The sequence below is a fragment of the Apium graveolens genome, chromosome 4, assembly GCF_009905375.1.
Source record: "Apium graveolens cultivar Ventura chromosome 4, ASM990537v1, whole genome shotgun sequence".
Lineage (NCBI taxonomy): Eukaryota > Viridiplantae > Streptophyta > Magnoliopsida > Apiales > Apiaceae > Apium > Apium graveolens.
This window is the reverse complement of record NC_133650.1, coordinates 286,778,810-286,791,572: the sequence shown is the minus strand read 5'-3', so window position 1 is coordinate 286,791,572 and position 12,763 is coordinate 286,778,810. Positions and strand designations below refer to the sequence as shown.

Here is a 12,763-nt window from a genome sequence, read left to right as displayed (position 1 = left end):
CTTATTTTATTAGTAATTTATAAGTTAATATGTATTATCGTATTATATAATTTATAGTTTTTTTAATCGTAGATAATCCACAACCGTTACTCTTCAGGTGCGCACTGGGTAAACCCTACAAGCTCACACAATAACCTGCAAACCAGGTGAACCAAGGTAAACCGCATTTAAGCGACAGACTCTGACTCAGGAGGCATAATCATAAATTATACTCCCGTGAGATTCGAACCTTTGACCAAGAAGATAATTATCTCCTCTTTAATCAACTGAGCTTAAATATTATAAATATTTATTTATAATTTTATCACATATAATAATTTATTTGCAATACAACAAATGAAAAAACTATACAGAACTTAATCAGAATTTAAAAATTAGATCGATCACATGCCCTACAAGAATTAATTAATGAATTAATGAGAGATTTATTGATAAATCGGAAATTTTTCGAACCGGTACCAAGATTCGTATTTCCACACCTAATGAAATCTGGTTGAACAATAAACCTCATTATTCTACAAGTCACAAGAATGTATGGTCCATTTTTAAATGTGACATTGACCAATTACAAGAGATATAGCAGGCCCCACACTCTCGCAATGATGAGAAACTGAGAGTGAAAGAGAGAGAAACATAAGTACTCATTTGTAATAGCCCCAAATGGACAAAACTCACGACAAAAACAACACTTTTTTCAACTCTCTCCTTCCTAAAGTTGTAAACTTTAATTGAGTCTGCTCCTGATTCACACTACATACTGACCCTCCTTTGTTAAGTCAAATATATACTTACATATACAAACATTTGAACAAACCCCATTTCACCTAATCACTGTTTTACCCCACTTGTGTTTCTTGAATTGTCAATTTTTGACGAAGGGTTAGTTGGGGTTTTGTTATTTTCAGCTCTTAAGGTCAGTTTAAATTTATTTTGCATTTTGGGTTGTTTTTGTTTTATGGGTTGTTTTTGTTTAGTTCAAGATGTTTGAGTGAAGGGTATTGTTGTAATTTTGAATCTTGATGAAATTTGATTTTTTTGCTGTGAAGTTTGTTTTTTTTGTGAAATCTTGGATTACCTAGATGGTGGTTAGAGTTTTCTTGATGAAAGTTTGTAACTTTATGATGGTTTCAAGAATTTAGGATGGTTTCAAGAATTTAGGATTTGGAACAATGAGGGTGTAGTAGGAAAGGTTTAGGACATGGTATTTAAGAGATTGTGATGAAGTGATGATGGTGGTATTATTAAGTTTCTGATTGTATTAGTTTTGTAGATTTTTTTAGTAGTAATGATTCTTGTGATTAAATATTGTGCGTTTTTGTGTATAGATTATGTTTCGGAGAACTAATGGAATGGTAAATAGTGTTGTGTTCATTAAGTATCTGCTTGATGATGACAAGAAGAAATGATTTTCCATGTAATTCTAACCTGTACCAGAAGAATTTCCATTCTACTACTTGTTTCCTATAGGAGACCGAGTTCATAACTGTAATTGCTGAATAGGAGTTGTGATATTGATATAAAGACTAAGTAAATTACCAGGTCTTGCATAAAATTAGAACTAGTATTACAAGTCTACCTTTATAATTATTGGGCGTATTACTCGTTAGTACTTATATTGTTGAAAATGGTGGTTTCAAGATAAGATAATAAGTACAAGTATCCCAAGAATGGAAACAATGACTTCATCTACTGCTCCCCTCCACTCTCGTGAACCTGATACTTTTGACGACTTTCCTATGCACCAGGAGTTGCTCTTTTCCTATAGTCTCAAGGTAGGTTTTTCCATACTTGTATGTCACATCAGATTACCCTGTCTGTGCACATTTAATAAGGCCAACATATTTTCCATCACGAAAAAGAATTAAGTGCTTTTTAGCAGTCAAGTTTCTTATACAAAATTCCTCAAATGAGCTTAATACTAACCGAATAATACATTGTTGATCTTCAGGACTTGAAGAATTTGAGGAAGCAGCTGTACTCAGCTGCTGAATATTTTGAGTTATCTTACGCCAATGATGACTCGAGGCAGATGTAAGTAACAATTACAGAAGTTGGTCTTTGCAAATCAACAAGGTTTTCTCGATCTGCTTTGGTTTTTTCTTATGCATCTTTTCCATGCAGAGTGGTTAGTACTTTAAAAAATTACGCCATTAAAGCCCTTGTCAATACTGTGGACCACCTAGGCTCTGCAAGCTACAAAGTTAATGACTTTCTGGATGAGAAAGTTAGCGAAGTTTCTGGAACAGAGATATGCGTATCTTCCATAGAACAGGTACTTTATGCGTGGCAATATGAGGGATATTGTAGCTTAAATTTAGATGGTGCTAGATGATTTTTATCTTTCATGAATAGTCATTATTAGTTACAGTTCTTCTCACAAGTTTCAATGATTTCAAAATTTAGACTTTTGGCCCAAACACTTTCATAAATAGTCATGGTTAGTCACAGATCTTCTCACAAGTTTCAATGATTTCGAAATTTAGACTTTTGATCCAAACTGGATGCAGGCTGAATTGATCTTTATATTGTTTACCATTTGGAGTTGGAATGGGGTCGCTGCTCATATATCGAATTTCTCGTCGATTTTTTTTGTTGTTGTCTTTTTTTTTATTATGTGAAATTTGTGTAGTAAATTTTGCATAAAAAATCTTTTGTTGCTAATAATTCGATTTTTCACTAGGCAAAATTAAATAAATAACAATATCTTAACTTTTGATAAGTTGTAATTTAGGGTGTCGTATGTGACTATGGTACACTTATTCGTTATACTGTATTTAGATAACTCCATGCTATGCTGTATGTGGATGAAAATTTGTTCGGAAAATACCTAAGCCACATCTTAGAAGCCAGTTGCGGTTTTCTTTGGTTCATCACTTAACATATACTTCTAATAGAGTACATAATTAAAAACACCAAATATGACAATAAAACAGCATTCAAGGAGAGCTGATTTCATCTGATAATTACTGTAAAGGTCCATTCATGTTTGTTGGTCACACGAGTTTGATCTCAACAGCGTCACTACTGTAATCTAAATATAGTACTGGTCTACGCTTCTGTTCCAGAGGGGTTCCTGGAGGATGTGGAACACAGGCTGAATGGGATCCTATGCTATGCAATGTAGCATTCTACCCAGGCATGTTTATAGTTCTTGCTTGTGACATTTAAAACCAATTTCATAAGAGAAATATTTTTATAATAGTGTGAGAACTTATTGATAAAAGACCTGAGCCAGGAAACAAAATGTTGTGAAGGCCTCATTGAGCTTTAAGTCTTCCATGTCAAACTTGCATGGTGAATTATTCCTACTTCTTACTGTATTGTTATTACTTATTACATCCAGTGTATAGTGAATTCATGTAGCTCGTGATCGTGCTTTTGAAGGTGCAAGGTCTAAAATTTTGTTATATGAATAGCTGAACCTTTATGTCCTGTTGTTTTTTATATAGAGAGTAAGGACTTGCCAGACGCATATTGATCACGAGGGGCTCTCCCAGCAGTCATTGGTGATAAATACCCCGAAATTCCACAAGCGTTATATATTACCAGGCAAATCTTCTTGTGTATTTTTCTTCTCATTTTAGTTTCCGTCTTCTACATATTTTGTTTCTGTGAGTGTGAGTGCAATCACAAGATTATTCCCTGCTTTGTGCTAAATATAGAGAATCCAATATTCTTGATTACTCTTAACATTTCTCGGTGTTCGTTCCTACATAGAGATTCTAATATATGTAGCAAACTATACTTTGTTCAGATAGAGAGATCATGCATGGTGCGGACCAGTCTAAAACCAAATACGAAGAGAGTATTCTAGATAGTCAAGAGAACTGGCATGGAATTAAGAATGGTAGAATGCATCTCATTGTACCTCCTTATCAGTTCAATTTTCTCTAATATTTTTCTCCTTATAATGAAGTCTTTAAGCTGTACTCGAGGCAATCACAATTAACATTTGTGCCGAACTGATTTCTCATTTTCTACAGCCGTTCGAGCAACAATAGTAGAAAGCCAACCATCTTTTGTCAGGTAACTACAACAGTACACAAACATTTATATACTGCAAGCTCTTGTATTTTTATCTCAGTTCATAACTTAGGTATACTAAATTAATAGGGATTTCACCATTTTCATGCACAGAAAAGTGCGATCTCAGTCACCTTCTCAGCGAGTATCTCAGCGACCCGGGAACTTTATATCCAATGGACGAGGAACAACTTTAGAAAAACAACCTTCTGTGATCAGGTGAATAACAGTACAAGAATATTTTTTTACCATAAGCGCTTGCATTATATATTTCAGCTCAAAAGCCAATTAAACTTACTAGAATTTCACCATATTTTTTGACACAGAAAAGGGAGATCTCAATCACCTTCTCAGAAACCACGGCAACCTGGGAACTTTTCGTCTAACGAAAATATGTCCAAAAATGATCTTGGTTCGTGTGCATTTTTAGACTTGATAATCTTCTCAAATATTTTATGTTTCCTGATCCTTTTCTTCAATGAAAATCTCAGTGCTGCCAGAGAAGCGAACAGTTTCACCACATCGATTTCCACTTTTACGTACTGGATCCCTCTCTAGCAGGCCAACTACTTCAAATTCAAGAGCCACAACTCCAACTCCAACTTCATTTTCAAGATCAACCACACAAGATCTTAGTAGATCAACCTCGCCAAATTTGAGTAGATCCACCACACCAAATTTGAGTAGATCTACAACACCAAATTCCAGACGAGGGGTATACACCAGATCTTCTATATCTTTTCTCGCTTATTTTCTTATTCCGCACGCAACCTTGATCTTTCTTTCTATTATTTTTCTTAGTTTAATCTAATTTCGTTTTCCTGTGCACCAGTATCCTTCTGAGACTCTAAAATCAGTTTCAATGCGTCTCCCTTCAGACAGAAGAAGCCCAAAAGAGAACAATCAAATTTCCACCAAGGGTAAACGTCTCCTGAAGGCGTTGCTTAGTAGACGCGAGTCAAAGAAAGATGATACATTATACACTTACTTAGACGAATACTAGCTGTGGTATTATAATAACAAAGGCAATAAGAGTAGGACGTGGAAACAGAAGTTGCCATACTTGCTGCTTGCTTTCAAAACGTTTTAATGCATACATATTTTCATTATTGTTTCAGTTCAGCTGGAAGGATCATTAGCAGTTACCAATTTTAGTTTGTGTCACTCACTTTGTATCTCCATGTTATTCATATAAAGTTGGTGGTGACATGTTAGCAACATATGTTTATTATTAGCAAATTATCGAAATTAGTTGATAATGGAAAGTTCTCGCAACAAATTCGTTTCTTGGATTCATAGCATATCTTACAAGAATGTTGATAATCGTGTGATTTGTGAAATAGATGAACAAATCTTGAAAATGTAATATTTCTTCAGCCATTTAAAAAAAATTATGCATGATACCAGTTGATGCATCACTCGTATACATGTCTTCAATGAGCTGTTGATCTCTTCTAACAAAGTCACGTCTCTCTGTTGAGCCGTTATTCTCTTAACCTCGTGCCATTGTTGAGTTAATCTCTTACAAATAGCGCAGAAACCCGTGCGAGGCAAGGGCCTAGATCTATATCGTAATTTATATTTATCAGCAGAACCCGAATGTTGTTCACTTAAAATCTTGTGTATTAGCATCATGTTGAAGTGTTGTGCATTCTTGAGAAGATCTCATGTCTGCACGAATATGGTGTATTAGCATCTTGCTGAGGCATGCATGCAGCTTAAAAATGCTTTTAGTACTATAGATTGTAAATGTTCCATGTGTATAACTAATAAGCAAGTGCTAGTTGTCAATTTTGAAACCAACATTAAATAACTCTGAATCAGAAATCGGGATCATCCCATTGATGGTATATATTAACTCACCAGGACTTAAAAGTTTTGAAATGTCACACCTTCGTAATGCATTCTGTTTATTTACTAATTGACACAATTTTTGCATTTTGAACAAATTTAATATGTCCAATGAGAAAAGGAAACATGTTTTTTCTTACAAGAATCACTTACCTGATCAATCATGGGCATTAGGCCTATTGCCTTGGCCCTCAGAAAACACCCAGGTAGAATTGGTTCCTTTATCCAGTAAAAAGCCTTGTGAGCATTTTATTATTTTTTTCAAATTAAACCCTTTGCAACAACTACTTTCGAAGTGTATTTTTAAAGACAATTTTGAAGGACATTTATTAGTTTTGTGAGTACATGGCTTATTGAACAAATCAGATGCAAATAGTGGACACGGTCAACCTGCACATAAATTTTTAGAAGCTTGTATATGCTCTTACATTTGTAAATAGTGCTCCAAACTACTTCTTTTACATTTTAGAAGTTTGAAGTGACCAGCTCACAAGTACATTTCGAAGGATGTTTTTTGGATTTGGGCAGCTTATTGATATTTAACCTTCGGAGTTTCCGGATTGGATTAGTCCAGCAGCAGATTGGAATACTTATTCACCAAATATTCAGTTATGGCATTGGACTCGTCCATGAATATATGGGCAGTCTTTCATATTGCCGCCAGATGTAGTAGACCATTTGTTGGAGATGATTCTTTCCGGTCAGTTGCAATTAATCTTGTAAAATATCACACATAATCTTGTGCTTGGTACTTGTCCAATGTTAAAAATCTGGTATTATTTTGATCCTTGTGTGTGAATCATGCCATCTTGAAATCTGCTATTTTACTTGCATCAATCATTACTGACATTCCAAAGCAGCAGATTGGAACAGTTACATACCAAGTATTTGTTACGGCATTGGAACTGTCAAGGAACACATGTAGGAGCAGGGGAAAATCTTCCATATTGCGGCCAATGTATTACACAGTTTGTTCAGGATGCTTCTTTTCTGTCAAAACTGTAACATTCGACAATGACTTTGAATTCTCTGATTATGCACATAATAACTTGTATGCATATGTTTTGAGTGTACAACAACGGAATTCAAAGCCTAAAAGATGAAGCACACTTGAGTTAGAGGTTGCAATTTGCAAAGAGCACTCAGGTTCCATTTCTATCTCCAGTTGTACTAATGGGGTGATTGCGCCTTATAATAGCGTATCATAAATATAATCCCAACATTAGTCTTTCCAAACAGACCTCTACATGAAGTGCTACTGTATATAGAGATCAATTTATATCCGATCAGTTGAATTTATTTTTTGTGTGAATTCTGCAAGAAGCAGGAATGTGGCATGTTAGGACCATGTGAAATCACTCCAGGATGCTGGCTTAAAAAAATTGAATTGCAGATTGTAAAGGTTTTGGAATATTTGTTGGTATAAGGGAAATATAAGTGTTCCAGTACACTGAACAATTTCGTGGGACATCAGGAAACAGCCAAATATTTAGGAAAACACCATGTGCAGTAATAGGTGCGTGCAAAAGCATTAAGTTTCCAAGCAAAGTGTAAACTTTTTAAAGTTTTAAGCATGCATAAATAGATAGTTATCCAGTTTAGGGTGAAACAAAACCCTGTTCAAATACTTGTAAAAAAGGTAAAAAACTTGAGATAGTTCATAGCTTTGTGGATGAGGTGGAATAACTGAAATACTAAATCAGGCTGTTTTCTGTTTCTTTGGGGCTTTGGCATCCATTTCATTCTGGGCAGATCCATGGGCAGATGCAGTGCATTTAGATAGACGGTAGACAGTGTATTCCTCGTAGCCGCGCTGGGTATTGTATGCGTTGATTTTGACATCAAAAGCACATCTCTTTCCCACAATGTTTTTGATAATTGGCGGTGCATCAGTGAGAGATGAGGCCTACAGGTAAAAAAAAAGTAAGTATGGTTAACATGATGTAATTTTCATTAGGTATTGTGATGGAAGTTAATGGTCGGATTACCTGTGAAAGTTCAGCAATTATTTTGTCCACAGGCGCACCAATGAGATCTTCAGCTTCTTTGTTAAATAGAGTAAAACTTGTGGATCCTGTGTCCTTTCACACGGACAATAAGCCTGAAACTGAAAGCATTATGGATTGTTAACCTTTTTTGCCCCTGGTTATTAGTGGGAGGGATACCGGCGTTTGGTAGTTAGTTAGTAAATTTGTTAGGGTCTAGGAAGCAGGGATTCTTCGGCCACCCAACGAATCCCCGTATCTTCACGCACCCCCGTATCGGATACTCGGATTCTTGGTGACCTCCGATGTTCAAAATTCTCAAAAAAATTCAACTAAAATACATATTTATACTTAATATATAAGTAATTTTAGTATAAATTTTTGTGTTATAGATGCTTATATCATGTATTTGATACAATTTGCATAAAACTATAAGTTTTGTTAATAGATTTCATCATTCATAACATCAAATATATATTTATTATAAATATATGTGCCGTATCCCCCCGCACCCGAATCCCCATATTATTTTATTTACCGAATCCATGTATCCCCGCACTACGCACCCGCATCCCCGCACCTGTATCCTTGCTTCTTAGGTTAGGGTACAGTGGTTTGAAGTCGGTGGCTTCCTTTGTACAGTTTTGGCAATAGTAGTCTCCATTCACAGGGTGGACCTTGCGTGCGCATCTTGGGCAGCAGTTGTAGTACCATCCCTCTCCATCCAAGATAGCAGTTATAGTTGCCTCACAAGTTCGGCGTATAAAAGTTTAGGACAGTAATCCTTGTAATTAATGCGCTAAGCATTTTAAGTGGGTATTTAGCAAGAAAGGAAAAGAAAATCAAAAAGGCAATACTTTTATTAGGATTTCTAACAAATTTAAAGTCACAGGGCAAGGTAGAGTAGAGGAAAAGATGCCACATAAATAATGGCCTGGTGTGATGGTTTTCATGCCTCTAAAAATATACATTCAGTCATGAGATTTGCTTGTTTTGTATACTTATAATTTGGTTAGGGAGGTCACATTATATTGGTTGAATGGATGTAAGCATATGGTATTAATTTAAATATGGATGGTTGTAGCATAATAATAATAATAATAATAATAATAATAGGCATATCATATGGTCCCCCTGGTCAGAGGCATTTGGGTTATTTAGCCGAAATAAGTGTCAGGAAATGCACCAGGCTTGTTTTTCATAAGTTAGAGGAAACCCAGTTTGTAATACATGTCAACACATCATCCACTTAAGTTTAATACAAAGTACATAGTGAAGTCTATGGTTAGTACGAAGATTTTAATTTTAGAGCACCTATTCACACCATTCAGAACTATGAAATGATGCAAGTATAATAGAGCACAGTGGTGCAGAGAAGAGTGTTCTTACAGATGTTTCAGTCGGCAGAGAGGTTTCCAGAATTTCCTTGATGGTTGAGCTGTGGAGGCTGCTCTCGTCTACAGTGGCGAAGCGTGTGGCAATTGGTTTTGGAAGATCATCTGAAGTGTTCCCATTAGCCTCTGCAATAGCTGCCCGGAGGTTGTTCAGTGGTGCGAGATCTATGTTGTAGAACGTCTTAGTAGCATCACTTGTTGATAGCAAGACTCTGTCTGAAGTTGGAGAAGATATGTGTATGTTTAGCATATTGATATAATGGACGAGTATTTAAGACGTGGATGTAAGAAGAAGTAGATTTTTACACCTGAATATTTTTTGGCAAGTAGGCCAGTAATTACAACGAAACCTGCGACATTGCTTTCTTTGGCCAACAACTCAAGAAAATGAGTCGCCTTGTCCTCCCATAGCGCCACAGCCATTTTTTCACTCCTGTTGTTACGAAAGCAGATAGATTTTTTTATAATTATGGCGGTTTATCCTGTGTTTGGAATAAACAGAAATGTTTTTAGAAATAGAAATTTATGATGTTAATTGAATGTAACTGGGCATTAGTGAGGATAACATCCAGCTTGTGTGCTCCGTTAGTTCGAGTCTCTAGCTGACCGTAGTTTAGCACCATCCCAGCAATGTCTACATGCAAGAAAAGTTGGATTTTGGGTAAATATAACAGCATTTAGGGTAAATACAGTAGCATGATTTTTTGTTAAAAATAATATATTGGTTTATTACCTATGAAGCATCTCACATCAGCCACAAAATTCGGTATTTCTCCAAATTCTTTTAGCTCAAATTTGTACCGAGGAACTGTGTGAGGCTGTGTCATCTTCTGGATCTTGGTTTTGTAGTAGAAATTAATTGCAAGATCTCTGTTAACACTTCTATACAGTGCAGGCCCAGGGACGATTTTAACATTTGATATGCTATAGACTTCTCCTTCACACAGAAGTGGTAAATAAATATCCTTTTGATTGTTATGTTTCCAACGACAGAGTCTAGCTAGTAGATTATGGTTGGAACCAATTAATAACTGCTGCATGTGCCATTAAACTGAAAAAATCTTGCACATAATATAGTAGTAGTCATGAAGCACATGATTTTCCATCTTATGTTTTGAAAAGCTTAACGGTACACGAATCAACATGATATAAAACATTTGAACATCTAAACAGAAGAGCAATGATACATAAACCTCCAACTAACTGTAAATTTCATGAAGCCATTGTACTACCAGTTGGACATACAGCTATCACCTAGAAAACCAAGAACCATAAATAGAGATAATTTATAGCTAGATTCGATACAACAACCCTTAACCAAACTCATGATTGAATATAGCTTGTTTTACAACTCTAATCCTTCACCAAACTCTTCGATTGTTTTAGTGACAAGCGTAAGCACGTCAACAAATGCACTATATGATGCTCGGAGGAATCTTGCCTCAACCGCTTCAAAATGTCTGCCAACAATGAGCAGATTATGGAAACTGAGAAATGGTAAATTATGGTAATTGCAGTAAGATTTAACATACGAGTGTAGATCATTGAGAAGTTGATTTGTAAGTAAACAAATGTCATAATAAGACTACAAAATGTAATTGTAAACCATATAAATACTCAGCTAACTGTTTCAGAATTCACATTTTTGCGAGATAAAAAACCATAGAACACTAATTTTTGTTCATAAATTCTAGAATGATTCAGCAACTTGTGGAACTTGATAACCAAGAATCAACTTCAGCAATAAATTAACAATTTGTATTCCCTGTTATCAGAGTGGCAAATTTCTTGGTATATCAATATTTTTAGAGAAGTATTCACGAATCCAGAACTCTATAATACTAAGATAAAGTGAGAAAGTTAAGGGAAAAAATTCCTCTGATCATATAGGGCATCTATCACAATTGCAGATTACAATAATAAAATGGTAAAATAATCTTGCTGAGATATTGGGCTCACACTGCAAGCTTCCCATTGCTGATTGACATGTGCCTTTTGACTTTATCTGGCTGCAACTGCAGTTGATTTATATTTCTATTAAAGTCTCATCAATTTATGTTTCCTACGAAAAATGAAAGAACCACAAAGTTTACCTCCATATCAACAGCCAAAGATGTATAAACTATTTTAGCTTTTTCCTCAGATCCATAATCTACCTCCAAGTCGCTGTTGATAAAATTCATTAGTGACTGAAACAATTTTCAAACAGTAATCAGAAAGTTTTCAAGTTGCATTACATTGTGAAAGGCATCCCAAATATAAAATCTTCTTAACGAGTGTCTAGGCCCAGGCCCAACGCTGGCCATAGAAATCATAGAGAACTAACTACCTCTAGAATGATAAAAAATTTAAATTTCAGAAAGCCACAGCCGCAACCTCTTTAGACTCGAAAATCCAAAATCAGAAATCCTCTCATCTGATCATCACGAGTGGTTACAACTACAATTAATAGCTCCAATAAACTTGCAAGCTTGTTTGTGGGGACTGGGGAAGTTTTAAATAACAAGATAAAATCAAGAAATATGACAAATACACAATATACGAAAAAGGGTATCACTACTAGCACTACACAAATGGAACAAAACTACCACTTTACTGTCTTAACCACAAACTCGATAAAATCGACAAATGTAACTTCTGTGACAGTAACTAAGTTCTGTGATCTTAATCAAAAGCTACTAATTCTAAATTCAATGCTTAATTTAGTGAACTAATTAACTAATAAAACCTTTCTATATAACACAGGATGCAATACGGCAGTATGAATAATGCACAAATAGTTAAACTATAAACACAAGTTCATAAGAAGCAAAAAGGGTCAATTAATATTATAAAATCAAAACTATAGACACAGATATAGATACATACCAAGAAAATTCCCATGGGGAAGAATGGTTGGGTGTGATATCCATAAAGGGTCAACGGCTGCCTTTAGACACTAGATTTTCAAGAAGTACAGGACCCTGTTTGGAGAGTTATATTTTTTTTTAGGGTTTTAGTAGTTTTTCGTTGTGTTCTGTTTTTTTTTCCTTTTTTGTTATCGGAATTTCGATAATATTATTAGAGCCGAGCAAAAAATTGAAAAAAATATGAGACCGGAATTGAAATCGTGAAAAATTGATGAAAATCGATCCGTCTAAATCCGAATTAAAATTAAAACTGAAATCGAAAAATTAATAACCGTAACTGAACACCGAACACCGATTTCGATTATATGCTTAAACTAAATCCAAAAAATACTAAACCAATTATTAAAATAAATAATTAAATAAATATTTGAATATAAATTATTTAAATTTTCTGAAATTAAATATATATATATGTATATATACACGTATTTTTAGTCCTGAAAAATTGGTCAAATTGTAGCTGGTGAGTAGTGAGTGCTTTTATTCTTGTAGTTACAGATGCGTGTATAAGTATTAATTACAAATGGATCATCATTTGATATTTGCGCACATAGTTTTTTCTTATTTCAGGAAAACAAATGCTACAGGAATACATTATACA

At 34.9% G+C, this 12,763-nt stretch overlaps 2 protein-coding genes across 8 annotated transcripts; one reads left to right on the top strand and one right to left on the bottom strand.

Moving 5' to 3' along the window:
* The first annotated feature begins 659 nt into the window (after positions 1-659).
* On the top strand, positions 660-5,282 carry LOC141721150 (protein ABIL3-like). 3 transcript variants are annotated; one of them, XM_074523915.1, is made up of 11 exons: positions 660-913; positions 1,639-1,772; positions 1,949-2,031; positions 2,122-2,272; positions 3,450-3,549; positions 3,755-3,847; positions 3,984-4,026; positions 4,114-4,242; positions 4,350-4,435; positions 4,515-4,738; positions 4,856-5,282. In XM_074523915.1, the coding sequence occupies exons 2-11, from the start codon at positions 1,668-1,670 to the stop codon at positions 5,024-5,026; spliced, it is 1,185 nt and encodes a 394-aa protein (XP_074380016.1). In that variant the 5' UTR covers positions 660-913; positions 1,639-1,667; the 3' UTR covers positions 5,027-5,282. The 3 variants fall into 3 exon arrangements, with proteins under 3 accessions (XP_074380016.1, XP_074380015.1, XP_074380017.1); XM_074523914.1 differs by lacking the exon at positions 660-913 and having other exon boundaries at positions 926-1,772; XM_074523916.1 differs by lacking the exon at positions 660-913 and having other exon boundaries at positions 929-1,772; positions 4,138-4,242.
* A 2,035-nt stretch (positions 5,283-7,317) lies between these two features.
* Positions 7,318-12,272, bottom strand: LOC141721149 (uncharacterized). 5 transcript variants are annotated; one of them, XM_074523909.1, is made up of 9 exons: positions 12,122-12,272; positions 11,347-11,419; positions 11,213-11,268; positions 9,987-10,713; positions 9,800-9,887; positions 9,562-9,686; positions 9,249-9,469; positions 7,863-7,981; positions 7,318-7,780 (listed from the first exon to the last, which is right to left on the bottom strand). In XM_074523909.1, exons 4-8 carry the CDS (start codon positions 10,291-10,293, stop codon positions 7,880-7,882), a joined length of 843 nt encoding a protein of 280 aa, XP_074380010.1. In that variant the 5' UTR covers positions 10,294-10,713; positions 11,213-11,268; positions 11,347-11,419; positions 12,122-12,272; the 3' UTR covers positions 7,318-7,780; positions 7,863-7,879. The 5 variants fall into 5 exon arrangements, with proteins under 5 accessions (XP_074380010.1, XP_074380011.1, XP_074380012.1 ...); XM_074523910.1 differs by having other exon boundaries at positions 11,347-11,442; positions 12,122-12,270; XM_074523911.1 differs by lacking the exon at positions 12,122-12,272 and adding an exon at positions 11,491-12,063.
* Between the last annotated feature and the right edge of the window lie 491 nt (positions 12,273-12,763).

Excerpts from the sequence above, each read along its gene's own strand:
- LOC141721150 (XM_074523915.1), top strand. The coding sequence starts at position 1,668 with ATGGAAACAATGACTTCATCTACTGCTCCCCTCCACTCTCGTGAACCT. Across the intron at positions 2,032-2,121 it reads AATGATGACTCGAGGCAGAT|AGTGGTTAGTACTTTAAAAA; the intron begins GTAAGTAACAAT and ends TTTTCCATGCAG. Across the intron at positions 2,273-3,449 it reads GCGTATCTTCCATAGAACAG|AGAGTAAGGACTTGCCAGAC; the intron begins GTACTTTATGCG and ends TTTTTTATATAG.
- LOC141721149 (XM_074523909.1), bottom strand. The coding sequence starts at position 10,293 with ATGCAGCAGTTATTAATTGGTTCCAACCATAATCTACTAGCTAGACTC. Across the intron at positions 9,687-9,799 it reads GTTATCCTCACTAATGCCCA|GAGTGAAAAAATGGCTGTGG; the intron begins GTTACATTCAAT and ends TCGTAACAACAG. Across the intron at positions 7,982-9,248 it reads CTCTGCCGACTGAAACATCT|TTTCAGGCTTATTGTCCGTG; the intron begins GTAAGAACACTC and ends TAATGCTTTCAG.